The following is a 15,826-nucleotide window of genomic DNA, read 5'->3' on the forward strand; positions in this document are numbered from 1 at the left end:
AGGAAATTGGATTTGAGTGCTAGCTGTTGACATCAAACGCTCCAGAGCCCACTGTGCCCCATGTGGCTGGTGTTTGCAAAGGGGTCTATATTTGGAATGGCTTTGAGTCTCTCTTCTCTTCTTTTTTGAAGTGGGGAGGGAGATGAACAATTTAAAATGCTTTTTCTTCTGTTCCGTTGGTTGGTGGTGGTGGGCGCACCAACCTTTCTTCTTCAAAGGTGTGAGTCAGAATTCGACATTTATGACTCAACGGGCTCAGCTGCCATCTCCTGTGTCGCATGGCATGAGCATTTAAAATGAGCATTCAGTACCCATAGGAGAACAGCTCCATTTAAAAGCTAAGCTATAGTTTGGCACACAAGACTGTTTAGTACTACAGTAAAGTATTACATTGATATTGTAATCCCCTTAGCCCCCAATCCTCTGGCCAGGATTCAATCAATTGCAGATAGTGAACTTTTAAATACTGTAGCTCTTTCAGAAATACCTTTGATTTACGTTTATGTTCCAGTTGACACTTGAATTGGGGATAGTGTCTCCTAAATTGTCAGTGTGGTTGCGTGCACTGCATGACTTCAGAACCTGGTTCCCTGTCAGAACTGAATGGGTCACGCAATGGGTCTGCAAGTGTCAACTTCCTTCCTCTGTCCGGATTACACTGCTGTGAAAATCAAACACAGTTATTCAGGAAGTCTGTTATTGATTGGATCCTGACCTTCAGGCCTCCATTGCTGTTGTCTCGTCGTTGATTTCATAACGGATCACATGAAGAAGCGTTTGTTGAAATGGGAACACAAGATAGAGCTGTGATTATGAAGAAGTTCCTGGAGGAAAGATACAAGTTAGGATAGTGATATAACCAGGAACAGAAGTGCTTTGTAGTGTGTGTGTGTGTGTGTGTGTGTGTCTGTGTGTGTGTCTGTGTGTGTGTCTGTGTGTGTGTACGTTTTATAAAGAAATTGACTAATTTTGCCTCAGTCTGAAGCATTGCAGTGCTAATGTATTCAAGGTAATTCATTTACCCTCTCGTTGAATTTACTGCGCTAGCTAATGTAGAACAGGTCAAACTTGTGTCACATTTTGAGAAAAGGCTTTTTCCCCATTATAAACATTGCCTCATAGAGAATGCCCACCTTCTCTTTTCACTGTGACACCCCATTATGTCTGGCTCTACTTTGGAGATACACTTAGCTACTGTCAGCCTGAAGAAGAGGAATGTCATTATCTTCTGAATATCATCATCCATTCCCAGGTGGGTAAAATGTTCCTGGAGATATTCTTCACTCTCAGAGTTAGTTTGGACCAACATGATTAGGGCCCAGTAATTCTAAGTAATCGTCAGTTGAAAACTGTTGCTCACCGTCACAAAAAGTGAAACGTTTGGATTCTTAGAGCCTTCCCGCTTATCATCACATGGACTGAATCAGATGTTTCAATAGGATATCTGATGGGGCTTTTGGTAAATGAAAAATGTCCGATTCCTGCACGTTTTCTTTTTTCTTTTCAAATGACATGTATCTTAACCAACAAACGGCAGCACATTTGCCTTGCACATGAGAGCATTATAGGACATTGTAGGACCGTAACATGTGGCACCTCACAGTGCCGTGTGATGCTGCTCACAATAAGCAGCAAGCAGCCTGGCCTGCACATGACTTGCATTTATTTTAGCACACAATGCACTTCATTGTGTTGACTTGTACCACACTATATAGGGATTCACATTTAGACCATATCAAACCATTCTCCACTAAACATTCTCAACCTGATGACTGTCCTGTAAACGGGGGAATTTAAAATGATTATTATGATACATCTTTTTGTGTGATTTTTTGTGTGATTTTTTAAAAGAATACATAACATACACATACAAACAACAACATACATACTCACACCAACATCCACAACATCCACCCTGCCTAGACCCACCTGCTCACACCCCCATCTCCAGCACCCGCATCACTCTCCGCCACATGGCCTCAAACTGCACCATTTTGTTTCTCTCCATCGCCCACGCACTTTCAACATTTAGATAATAAAGCATTTAACCTTTCCATTGTGCTAACGATGGAGGATTACTTGATTTCCAGTTTTTAAGTATATGTTTTTTCAAGATGATTGACGAGAAAAGTATCTTCCAACCCATCGGGTATCTCACTGCATCCTCATATGCCATGTCTTGAAATATGCAAACTGATGGATTAAAAGTACATTTACATTGTAACATTTCTGACAGTCAACTTTCTAACTCCGCCCATAACTTTTGGACTTCATAGCATTCCCAGCAGGCATGGATTATTGAGTCATTGTTAGTTTTACACTAAAGACATGACTCTGTCGTTGTGCTGTAGAATTTGTGAGTTTTGTCCCTTGTGTAATAAATTCAATACATTAGTTTATACTGGATTAAGTTTACATTTTTGCTACCTGTAATTTCATTAGTTATGTTCCAACATTCCCTCCATCTTGTACCCATATCAGTTATTTTTCCTACATTTTCCACTTTTCATAGAATATACTTGAGTTCACTGTATGCAGAGTTACAGCAGTTTGTCATCTGCTCATTATAAACCATCTACGGTCTAGCTGTCGGTGAAACACACTACATTTTCAATGCCCCAGTGACAAATGAAATAAAAAAGGCAATTTTCTCAAACTCAACACACCAAATAAAGCTGTCAGCAGCGATATGCACTACGGCATCTTGTCATCATGTCAGACATGGCTGATGAGTGTGACAACAGTTCCCCTCAGAGGCCCTGGCTGGATCCTGGTGGGACGCTTGATATTGAGTTGTTTCTTCTCCTCAGCAGAGAAGCGCGACTCTCTCTCTCTCTCTCTCTCTCTCTCTCTCTCTGGATGATGGGTAGGTAAATATTGACACCAGTGCTGTCTTGCTCTGCAGGGTTTTATGGCTCCTAGCCACTGGCTGATAATTATTAATCTCCCTCTAAAATAATGTTGCACCTAGAAAGGTACGCAGGTGATCTAGTGCGCCGCTCGTTCCCTGGTTACTACAGACGCAAGAAACACGGAACACAGGACAGGACTCAATTAGCATGGCTTGGTAAACAGAAACACGACCACAGAAAAATGTGTTTACACTGACACACTCCATTATTATAGCGGTTAAATACAGAAATGGGTCAGTAGGATTTGTAATACCATATTTGTTTTTAAGTAAAAATAGCCTGAAGACCATAATGATTTATAATAGCCTGAAGACCATATTGATTGGAAATGTTCACAGTGCAGATGGTTAATAGAACCAGACATGGTGTTGGAGAGGACATGACTGTTATTTCAACAAATGTTTTATTAAAGGTTTATAAGCTATCTATAAACTAATGGTTTACAGTTGATAAACTACTTATAAACACTGTTTAAAGTATATTTCAAGTGTACTAGGAATTATCCTGGCCTTATTCGAACAGGAGGAAAACATGTTCTGATGTCAGCGACAGTTCTGACAGCAACAGTTCTTTACTGAGCAAATGAAAAACTGTTACCGCAGGTGTGTTAAAATTTCTTCTTCCAGATCCTAGGTCTATTCCTTTTTTTCTGCTTGGTTGTAGTTATTCTGAGTAATGTGAGATTTTTATGTGGTGTTGCTGAGTGCTGCAGGAGACATCCATTAACTAGAAAGAGACAGTACCACACCGTGCAGGGCTTGACCTCTCCCGTGTTCACTCTGCTCTGCTCTGCATGTACTACACACACACACACACAAATACAGGGACAGGGAGGAATAATGTAATGCACCTGGGGAGAGATAGATCCATTAGGCAAACAGGGTTTGTTGTCTAGGGGGGGCTGTTCAGGGGTCTCAGTTGTGTACTTGTTTGGATTACAGGCAGGCAGTATTACATCCACCTGCAACATGCTCCACTACTCTCCCTGTAGACTCACAGTAATAGGACTGGGACCTTGGTTGACTTCAAGTACTTCAAGTGGGAGTGGTTTTTTTACTGGATTGCAAGGTTTGTTGATGTAGCTGTCCTCGAGGAGGGAGGTAGAAAGCTAGGCTCTCTTAAAGAAGGTATTGCTGTGTTCACTGTCATCATGAAGCTCAGCCATTTTAGTGCATTCGCCACCTTTGCCAGACATTTAGGACATCAACAGAACACGTTAAAAAGTCCAGAGTCTGGTAAGTGGAGTGACTTTTGTCATCCTTTGTAGTCTGAGACCTCACTGGCTTCCTAATATGGTCGGACCAGGCCTGGGAAGGGAGTATAAATAGAGTAGGATTGTTGTTTGGGAATATTTGCATTGACCAGCTGGAAGCCTTCTCTGATGCTCTGTTGTTTCCATGGTAGTGCAGTGGGGCTGGAGAGGGGATGCAAATCCCTCAGCCTGGCCTTAGTCTGCCCTGGCTTCAGCAGCTGCCTTACTGACGCTACTGGCCTACTACTAATGCAACTACTACTCTTTTAGGCTCGCTTAGATAGCTCAGTAGTAGGGAAGGGCCTTTTTTGCCCTGTGCAACATCCACATGACCGTATCTGCTGCTCAGAGCTGGTAACCTCCACCAAAGGTATCTGCATGCTTCCCATCCGAAACAGTTCGTGAATATATTATGATGACATTTTGTGACATTTTTGTTCGTTTTGGTCGTCGGCAAAGGTTTTTTCAGCTGTTCGTGCACACACATTTTTTTCCTGAGGCAAGCCGAAGTTCATTAACCGAAGTCTACGCCCCTTCGTCTGTGATTGGTCAACAGTAGGGATTCTTCAATTAAGTGTTTGTTGTCATTCAACGAGAGACGACTCATTTTCATGCAAAAAAAAAAATATGTGAGAAATACTGCACCTAACATCTTAGTTAGATGTAAAATTGCGCGACGAAGACGTCCTTGGCAAAAACATCAAAATGTATTACAGATTTCTTGACTTATCTTCTGACTATTTTGAGGAAGTGTACAGTATACTGGCTACAGCGTCTCAAGAGGGACAAACAGTAGCTGGGGTTCAACCAGTTGACCTGTAGACTGTCATTATGTAGTTATGTAGTTATATAATGGTCAGGGGTCAATGCAGCTCCACAAAGCTTTTAATACACTTTCCTGTTTAGAGTAGAAAAACACATCAACCTCTTCTGGGTCTCTGTGGGAGAATCTCAATCGCATACTCCTCATGTCCTCTCTCCTCGACTCCTCAAAACCCATTGGAGGAGAAGGTCAGAGGGGAGGGACCTCTGGCTTTATCATCCAATGGGTTTTGAGAAGGAGGCGAGGAGAGAGGACGCGAGGAGTATGCGATTGAGATTCTCCTATTCTCTTGTCTCCCATCTCCTCATCTCTGTTTCTCGCTCTGTGTGTATTTTCTTTTTCTTTCTCCACAGTGCTAACTCTCTCTCTCTCTCTCGCTCGCTCTTTTCTTTTCTTTTCAGTTGTTTTGTTCTACTTTAAGCCTTTTCTCTTTTCTCTTAAGCCTCAAGAGAGATCTCACTAATAGAATATTGACTCTATAAAGACATGTTTTGTTTGTTCGTCATTGGACATGCCATCGGCGTGAGTTCGACTCAGCTGCTGATTCTCTGATTCAGTCCATGTGTGGTTTCTGTGAAAGGGATGGCTGTAGCCTATGGCTGCCAGTCTCAGGACAACAGTGTGCGCCTTTCATCTCTGCTGACTGAGGGTAGTTCAGACAGCCTTCAGGTGCCTGGTGTTATGTACCAGATCACACTTGGTTTGAAATAGCCGCCTACTATTTGTCGTCTTACTTGTGCTTGCCTGGTGCAATAAAACCAATATAATAATACCAAAAAGGTGCAACTCCACCCACCTGGCACTCCAGGCAGGCTCAATCAAACAGAGTATTTAAAAGAAAACAAATACTAGTTATGTTTGTACAGATGGCCTGTAATCACTACTGATTGGCCCTGTCAGTGAGACATTACCCAATCGGCACTGTCAAATTAGTGTCAATACTCTCCCATTTCTCTTCAATTAAGTGTTTGTTGTCATTCAACGAGAGACGACTCATTTTCATGCAAAAAAAAAAATATGTGAGAAATACTGCACCTAACATCTTAGTTAGATGTAAAATTGCGCGACGAAGACGTCCTTGGCAAAAACATCAAAATGTATTACAGATTTCTTGACTTATCTTCTGACTATTTTGAGGAAGTGTACAGTATACTGGCTACAGCGTCTCAAGAGGGACAAACAGTAGCTGGGGTTCAACCAGTTGACCTGTAGACTGTCATTATGTAGTTATGTAGTTATATAATGGTCAGGGGTCAATGCAGCTCCACAAAGCTTTTAATACACTTTCCTGTTTAGAGTAGAAAAACACATCAACCTCTTCTGGGTCTCTGTGGGAGAATCTCAATCGCATACTCCTCATGTCCTCTCTCCTCGACTCCTCAAAACCCATTGGAGGAGAAGGTCAGAGGGGAGGGACCTCTGGCTTTATCATCCAATGGGTTTTGAGAAGGAGGCGAGGAGAGAGGACGCGAGGAGTATGCGATTGAGATTCTCCTATTCTCTTGTCTCCCATCTCCTCATCTCTGTTTCTCGCTCTGTGTGTATTTTCTTTTTCTTTCTCCACAGTGCTAACTCTCTCTCTCTCTCTCGCTCGCTCTTTTCTTTTCTTTTCAGTTGTTTTGTTCTACTTTAAGCCTTTTCTCTTTTCTCTTAAGCCTCAAGAGAGATCTCACTAATAGAATATTGACTCTATAAAGACATGTTTTGTTTGTTCGTCATTGGACATGCCATCGGCGTGAGTTCGACTCAGCTGCTGATTCTCTGATTCAGTCCATGTGTGGTTTCTGTGAAAGGGATGGCTGTAGCCTATGGCTGCCAGTCTCAGGACAACAGTGTGCGCCTTTCATCTCTGCTGACTGAGGGTAGTTCAGACAGCCTTCAGGTGCCTGGTGTTATGTACCAGATCACACTTGGTTTGAAATAGCCGCCTACTATTTGTCGTCTTACTTGTGCTTGCCTGGTGCAATAAAACCAATATAATAATACCAAAAAGGTGCAACTCCACCCACCTGGCACTCCAGGCAGGCTCAATCAAACAGAGTATTTAAAAGAAAACAAATACTAGTTATGTTTGTACAGATGGCCTGTAATCACTACTGATTGGCCCTGTCAGTGAGACATTACCCAATCGGCACTGTCAAATTAGTGTCAATACTCTCCCATTTCTCTCAGGGAGGATGACGCTCTCTTACATACAGTTGAAGTCGGAAGTTTACATACACTTAGGTTGGAGTCATTAAAACTAGTTTTTCAACCACTCCACAAATTTCTTGTTAACAAACTATAGTTTTGGCAAGTCGGTTAGGACATCTACTTTGTGCATTTTTCCAACAATTGTTTACAGACAGATTATTTCACATATAATTCACTGTATCACAATTCCAGTGGGTCAGAAGTTTACATACTGTCACAATCGTCATAATGAGCGGACCAAGGCGCAGCGTGATATGAGTACATACTTTAATAGTACTTAGCAACACGACACAATACAACAAAAACAACAAAACGATACGTGAAGTCCTCGGTCAATAACACAAACCTACACGGAACAAGATCCCACAAAACACAAGTGCACAACAGGCTGCCTATGTATGGTTCCCAATCAGAGACAACAAGCAACAGCTGATTCACGTTGCCTCTGATTGAGAACCACCCTGGCCAACATAGAAACACATAACCTAGAACAGAACATTACATTTTTGACATTTACATTTTAGTCATTTAGCAGACGCTCTTATCCAGAGCGACTTACAGTTAGTGAGTCATTCTTTAAATTTTTTTTTTTTAATATATATATATATATATTATTTTTTTTACTGGCCCTCCGTGGGAATTGAACCCACCACCCTGGCGTTGCAAACGCCATGCTCAACCAACTGAGCTACATCCCTGCCGGCCATTCCCTCCCCTATCCTGGACGACGCTGGGCCAATTGTGTGCCGCCCCATGGGTCTCCCGGTCACGGCCGGCTACGACAGAGCCTGGATTCGAACCAGGATCTCTAGTGGCACAGCTAGCACTGCAATACAGTGCCTTAGACCACTGCGCCACTTGGGCGCAGTGGAAAACGAAACATAGACACTACACAAAGAAACTAACACCCTGGCTCAACATACAAGAGTCCCCAGAGCCAGGGCGTGACAGTACCCCCCCCAAAGGCGCGGACTGCGACCGCGCCAACATAAACCCAACAGGGGAGGGGCCGGGTGGGCATTCCACCTCGGAGGCGGATCCGGCTCCGGGCGTGACCACCCCCCTCTAACAACCCCCCCGTAGCGCCCCTGGTCTGGTCCCGCTGGCTGGAGCTGGACTGGACATCGGTGGAGCGGATTGCTTAGGCTCCGGTGTGGAGCAGCTGACCGGTACCTGACCAGGCACGGGCTGTGCCGGACTGACGACGCGCACCACAGGCTTGGTGCGGGGAGCAGGAATGGGCCGGACCGGGCTGACGACGCGCACCACTGGCTTGGTGCGGGGAGCAGGAACGGGCCGGACCGGGCTGACGAAGCGCACCACTGGCTTGGTGCGGGGAGCAGGAACAGGCCGGACCGGGCTGACGAAGCGCACCACTGGCTTGGTGCGGGGAGCAGGAACAGGCCGGACCGGGCTGACGAAGCGCACCACTGGCTTGGTGCGGGGAGCAGGAACAGGCCGGGCCGGGCTGGCGACGCGCACCATTGGCTTGGGGCGAGGGGCAGGAACAGGCCGGGCCGGGCTGGCGACGCGCACCATTGGCTTGGTGCGAGGGGCAGGAACAGGCCGGGCCGGGCTGACGACGCGCACCATTGGCTTGGTGCGAGGGGCAGGAACAGGCCGGGCTGGCGACGCGCACCATTGGCTTGGTGCGGGGAGCAGGAACAGGCCGGGCCGGGCTGGCGACGCGCACCATTGGCTTGGTGCGAGGGGCAGGAACAGGCCGGGCCGGGCTGGCGACGCGCACCATTGGCTTGGTGCGAGGGGCAGGAACAGGCCGGGCCGGGCTGACGACGCGCACCATTGGCTTGGTGCGAGGGGCAGGAACAGGCCGGGCTGGCGACGCGCACCATTGGCTTGGTGCGAGGGGCAGGAACAGGCCGGGCCGGGCTGGCGACGCGCACCATAGGCTTGGTGCGAGGGGCAGGAACAGGCCGGGCCGGGCTAGCGACGCGCACCACAGGCTTGATGCGAGGGACAGGAACAGGCCGGGCCGGGCTGGCGACGCGCATCACAGGCTTGGTGCGAGGGACAGGAACAGGCCGGACCGTACTGGGAACACACAACACTGGCCTTGTGTGGGGATCAGGAACGGGCCGGACCGGACTGGTAACACACCTCAGTACCTCTCACCGTGCCTCTACACTCTCCCTCCCTCTAACGACCAATGGCCCCCGTAACCTGGTGGCCTTCTCTCCTCGTCCACAAACTCGCCCTGTATCTGCCTCCAGCAGCCCCGTCGTCCATGTCGTGTGCCCCCCCCAAAAAATTTATTGGGGGTGCCTCTCGTCTGTCCGACGACGGCCCGGTTGGCGCCGCTTCTCCTCTCCTGCCTGGGTCTCCCCCTTCATCGCCCTCCGGTAACGGACGGCCTCCTCCTCCGTGATCTGCCCCCAACCGAGGAGGACATCCACTAACGTTACCTCCGGCGTTTGCTCCTGGACACGCTGCTTGGTCCTGTATTGTTGGGATCTTCTGTCACGATCGTCGAAAGGAGTGGACCAAGGCGCAGCGTGATATAAGTACATACTTTAATAGTACTTAGCAACACGACACAATACAACAAAAACAACAAAACGATACGTGAAGTCCTCGGTCAATAACACAAACCTACACGGAACAAGATCCCACAAAACACAAGTGCACAACAGGCTGCCTAAGTATGGTACCCAATCAGAGACAACAAGCAACAGCTGATTCACGTTGCCTCTGATTGAGAACCACCCCGGCCAACATAGAAACACATAACCTAGAACAGAACATAGAAAACGAAACATAGACACTACACAAAGAAACTAACACCCTGGCTCAACATACAAGAGTCCCCAGAGCCAGGGCGTGACACATACACTAAGTTGAGTGTGCCTTTAAACAGCTTGGAAAATTCCAGAAAATGATGTAATGGCTTTAGAAGCTTCTGATAGGATATATATATATATTTTTTTAAATCATTTGAGTCAATTGGAGGTGTACCTGTGGATGTATTTCAAGGCCTACCTTCAAACTCAATGCCTCTTTGCTTGACATCATGGGAAAATCTAAAGAAATCAGCCAAGACCTCAGAAAGAAAATTGTAGAACTCCACAAGTCTGGTTCATCCTTGGGAGCAATTTCCAAATGCCTGAATGTACCATGTTCATCTGTACAAACAATAGTACGCAAGTATAAACACCATAGGACCACGCAGCAGTCATACCGCTCAGGAAGGAGATGCGTTCTGTCTCCTAGAGATTAAGGTACTTTGGTGCGAAAAGTGCAAATCAATCCCAGAACAACAGCAAAGGACCTTGTGAAGATGCTGGAGGAAACAGGTACAAAAGTATCTATACCCACAGTAAAACGAGTCCTATATCGACATATCCTGAAAGGCCGCTCAGCAAAGAAGAAGCCATTGCTCCAAAACCGCCATAAAAAAGCCAGACTACGGTTTGCAACTGCACCTGGGGACAAAGATCGTACTTTTTGGAGAAATGTCCTCTGGTCTGATGAAACAAAAATAGAACTGTTTGACCATAATAACCATCGTTATGTTTGGAGGAAAAAGGGGGTTGCTTGCAAGCTGAAGAATCACACTTGAAGAATCACAAGCTGAAGAACACCAATACTAAATGAGTGTATGTAAACTTCTAACCCACTGGGAATGTGATGAAAGAAATAAAAGCTGAAATAAAACATTCTCTCTACTATTATTCTGACATTTCACATTCTTGAAATAAAGTGGTGATCCTAACTGACCTAAAACAGGGAATTTTTACTAGGATTAAATGTCAGGAATTGTGAAAAACTGAGTTTAAATGTATTTGGCTAAGGTGTATGTAAACTTCCGACTTCAACTGTAGTTGGACAGACATGCACTCTCAGACACACACACACACACACACACACACACACACACACACACACACACACACACACACACACACACACACACACACACACACACACACACACACACACACACACACACACACAGGCCCACATGCCTGTCCTCAGTGTGCAGTGTGAGTTATTCTGGCTGGAGATATGTGTGCAGGAGTACAGTTCAGATCGGCTGAGACAGACAGACGGATGTTATGAACCATGGTGTGTGTGTGTGTCCTGGTGCCCCTGATAGCAGACAGACAAGCTTAGTCCGAAATGGCACCATATTCCGTATTTAGTGCACTACTTTTGACAAGGGTCGATAAAGGTCTTGTCAAAAATAGTGCACAATGTAGGAAGTTATGTACCATTTAGGATGTAGACACAGTCAGACAGTGTTGAGGGAATTAGTCGTGGAGGGGATTGAAATAGTCTACTGTAAGAGTTCTGTATTACATTTATTTAAAACTCTCTTCTTTCTCTCCCTATTTCTTCCTCTCTCTTCTCTCTCTCTTCTTCCCTCTCCCTCCCTTTCTCCCCCCCTCTCCAGATAGTGTCCAACGTCCTGATCTTCTCCTGTTCTAACATTGTGGGGGTGTGTACCCACTACCCAGCCGAGGGCTCCCAGAGACAAGCCTTCCAGGAGACCAGGGAGTGCATCCAGGCTCGCCTCCACTCACAGAGGGAGAACCAGCAGCAGGTAAGGCCCATCATGGGACTGTGGAGGACTCACAGGCAGTAAATTACTTGACATAGTCAGGGCTAGTTAATGCTGGTGTTAAAAGGGCTTTATAAATACATCTAATTTATGTATTGATACTTAATTATTATTATTATTGGAATTATAGTAATTAGTTGATATTATGGTAAGTGATAAAGATCTCTTGGTATAGTTGCAGCAGATACTTTGATATAGTGTTTTCTGACATACTACACTCACACACATGACACTTACACTGTCACATGACTCTGAAGGACCTAATAGGAGACAGGAGGTCATAGAGAGCAGGTGGTTCAGATCACCTGTAATGACGTCTGGTTCTTGGAAGTCTAGGGTTAAAGCGGCAATCCATAGCGGTGAACCTGCCACGTCCGTTCGCGATATTACAACATCAAAGACGTTACTTCAAACAATGAACACTTTTTTCCCCCTCTGACATCATTGCACATCATTGCACGTGTGATAGAACAGCAGAGGATGTACTACCATTTTTTTTTTTACCACGATGCTGGATGCTCATTTCCTCAAAACAAAAACAATAACAAATGCGCCTGGGGCGGCCAGTAGCGGCCAGTGGCGCTGTTTCACCTATCGCGGATCTCAGGTTTAAACTTATTTTCCCAATGGGGAAATTATGAAATATCAATAGGCTACATGGAGGGGACAAAGATTTCCTAGTAACCAAGATCTGCGCTTACTTAAGTGACCTTTGGCTTCTGCTCCCTATAGACCCACAATGTCACAGCCTTAGAAAGTAGCAGCCGTCACCAAGTAGACAATCACCCCAGGTGTTGACAATTAGGACAGGTAGTGATGTAAGAGAGTAAGACGAACGCTGAGTCTGAAATGAAACCTTATTCCCTATAGTCAACATAATGCACTTTATAAACTGGGTGGTTCGAGCCCTGAATGCTGATTGGCTGAAAGCCGTGGTATACCACGGGTATGACAAAACATTTATTTTTACTGCTCTAATTACGTTGGTAACCAGTTTATAATAGCAATAAGGCACCTCGGGGGTTTGTGATTTATGACCAATATACCACGGCTAAGGGCTGTATCCAGGCACTCCTCATTACATTTACATTTACATTTACGTCATTTAGCAGACGCTCTTATCCAGAGCGACTTACAAATAGGTGCATTCACCTTATAGCCAGTGGGATAACCACTTTACAATTTTATTTTTTTTGGGGGGTAGAAGGATTACTTTATCCTATCCCAGGTATTCCTTAAAGAGGTGGGGTTTCAAATGTCTCCGGAAGGTGGTGAGTGACTCCGCTGTCCTGGCGTCGTGAGGGAGCTTGTTCCACCATTGGGGTGCCAGAGCAGCGAACAGTTTTGACTGGGCTGAGCGGGAACTATGCTTCCGCAGAGGTAGGGGAGCCAGCAGGCCAGAGGTGGATGAACGCAGTGCCCTCGTTTGGGTGTAGGGACTGATCAGAGCCTGAAGGTACGGAGGTGCCGTTCCCCTCACAGCTCCGTAGGCAAGCACCATGGTCTTGTAGCAGATGCGAGCTTCAACTGGAAGCCAGTGGAGTGTGCGGAGGAGCGGGGTGACGTGAGAGAACTTGGGAAGGTTGAACACCAGACGGGCTGCGGCATTCTGGATGAGTTGTAGGGGTTTAATGGCACAGGCAGGGAGCCCAGCCAACAGCGAGTTGCAGTAATCCAGACGGGAGATGACAAGTGCCTGGATTAGGACCTGTGCCGCTTCCTGTGTAAGGCAGGGTCGTACTCTCCGAATGTTGTAGAGCATGAACCTACAGGATCGGGTCACCGCCTTGATGTTAGCGGAGAACGACAGGGTGTTGTCCAGGGTCACGCCAAGGCTCTTCGCACTCTGGGAGGAGGACACAACGGAGTTGTCAACCGTGATGGCAGTCCTTCCCCGGGAGGAAGAGCAGCTCCGTCTTGCCAAGGTTCAGCTTGAGGTGGTGATCCGTCATCCATACTGATATGTCTGCCAGACATGCAGAGATGCGATTCGCCACCTGGTTATCAGAAGGGGGAAAGGAGAAGATTAGTTGTGTGTCGTCAGCGTAGCAATGATAGGAGAGGCCATGTGAGGATATGACAGAGCCAAGTGACTTGGTGTATAGCGAGAATAGGAGAGGGCCTAGAACTGAGCCCTGGGGGACACCAGTGGTGAGAGCACGTGGTGCGGAGACAGCTTCTCGCCACGCCACTTGGTAGGAGCGACCGGTCAGGTAGGACGCAATCCAAGAGTGAGCCGCGCATAAGAACAGCCCTTAGCCGTGGTATATTGGCCATATACCACACCCCCTCAGGCCTTATTGCTTAAATATAGCAGTGTTTCCCAACTCCGTTTCTCGAGTACCCCAACAGCACACATTTTAGTTATAGCCCCGGACAAAAACACCTGATTCAACTTGTCAAGCGCTTGATGATTAGTTGACAAGTAGAATCAGGTGTGCTTGTCTGGGGCCACAACAAAAATATGTACTGTTGGGAGTAGTGGACGACTGGAGTTGGGAAACACTGTATATAAACACTATATAGGGAATAGGGTGCACTTCGTATATAGAGGTTGTCATTTTGGATGCAAACCAAAGCTACAGGTTGAATTGAACCCAGGATCAGTCTGTGTTCATAGTATAGGCCAGGACATCCTAGCACAGTAGGTTTTCCAAATGCCTTGTTCATAATCAGATTCATGCCTAACATGAGTAGCTACTAGCAGGCGGCATATGCTTTGTTAGTCACCCAGCATAAGGGCTGTCTTCACAGTAACTAGATGAATGGCGACAGTAATAATGACTGCAGCTCTGCAAGCCACAAAGCAGAAAGAAAGAGAGAGAGAGAGAGCAAGAGATCAAATCAAATCCAATTTTATTTGTCACATGCACCGAATACAACAGGTGTAGACCTTAACGTGAAATGCTTACAATGCAATTTTAAGAAAATAGAGTTAAGAGAGAGAGAGATAGAGAGATAGAGAGAGAGAGATAAACAGAGTGAAAAAGAGAGAGTGAGAGTGAGAGAGAGAGAGAGAGAGAGAGAGAGAGAGAGAGAGAGAGAGAGAGAGAGAGAGAGAAACAGAGTGAAAGACTCGTAGCTAACAGCTAATTCGCTAAGATTTACAAGAAGTTAAAGGAGTGGGTTTGTGTGTTGTTGGCCTATCCTAGCCCCTCGGTAACACCCGTCCACCTACACCTGCTGCTGTGGTGTAAACAGAATAGGAGCTTCGTCCCAAATGACACCCAATATAGTGAACTGGACCAGAGCCCTGGTAAAAATGTGTGCACTATATAGGAAATAGGGTTCCATTTGGGACGCAGCCAAGGAGATGGCATCAAGGGCTGACCCACACTCGTCAACCAGTGATGACATCTCTCAGCAGGCAGGGATACTGTGCTGTGGGCGTCATCGCAATAGAGGGATGGAGAGATGGAGGCAGGGGGCAAGCAGCCGTCTGTTCTAGTGCTCAACTACCCAGGTCTTCCCCTGTTGGATCTGTCATAATCAAGACCTCTCCATTTCTCTGTCTCACTGTCTGTCTCGTGTAATGACTCCTATAAACGAAATCTCTGGTTTGTCCTTTTCTCTCTCTCTCTCTCTCTCTCTCTCTCTCTCTCTCTCTCTCTCTCTCTCTCTCTCTCTCTCTCTCTCTCTCTCTCTCTCTCTCTCTCTCTCTCTCTCTCTCTCTCTCTCTCTCTCTCTCTCTCTCTCTCTCTCTCTCTCCTCCCTCTCTCCCTCTCTCCCTCCCTCCCTCCCTCCCTCCCTCCCTCCCTCCCTCTCCCTCCCCCCCCCGGCTGTCTTGCCTCACTCTGTCTCTCCCCGTCCTCTCTCTCTTCATCCTTCTCTCTCTACTCTCTACCTCCCTCCCCCTCTCTCTCTATCTCCACCCCTCTCTCTCTCGCCCTCTCTCTCATTCCTCTCTATCTCTGCAGGAGCGTCTCCTGCTCTCCGTGCTTCCCCGTCACGTTGCCATGGAGATGAAAGCTGATATTAATGCTAAGCAGGAAGACATGATGTTTCACAAGATCTACATCCAGAAGCACGACAACGTCAGGTACCAGTCACCAATGACATCACCAGGG

General features: G+C 46.5%; 1 protein-coding gene across 1 annotated transcript in view; it reads left to right on the top strand.

Moving 5' to 3' along the window:
- adcy5 (adenylate cyclase 5) overlaps positions 1 to 15,826 on the top strand; it is a gene marked incomplete at both ends in the record, with an annotated part of 122,185 nt that overhangs the window by 52,564 nt on the left and 53,795 nt on the right. The window contains 2 exons of the mRNA XM_084179519.1: positions 11,592 to 11,741; positions 15,677 to 15,798. Coding sequence (XP_084035645.1) covers positions 11,592 to 11,741; positions 15,677 to 15,798 — 272 coding nt within the window. The remainder of the gene's footprint in view (positions 1 to 11,591; positions 11,742 to 15,676; positions 15,799 to 15,826) is intronic.

This window comes from Coregonus lavaretus, assembly GCF_964263955.1.
Source record: "Coregonus lavaretus genome assembly, chromosome: 16".
Classification (NCBI taxonomy): Eukaryota; Metazoa; Chordata; class Actinopteri; order Salmoniformes; family Salmonidae; genus Coregonus; species Coregonus lavaretus.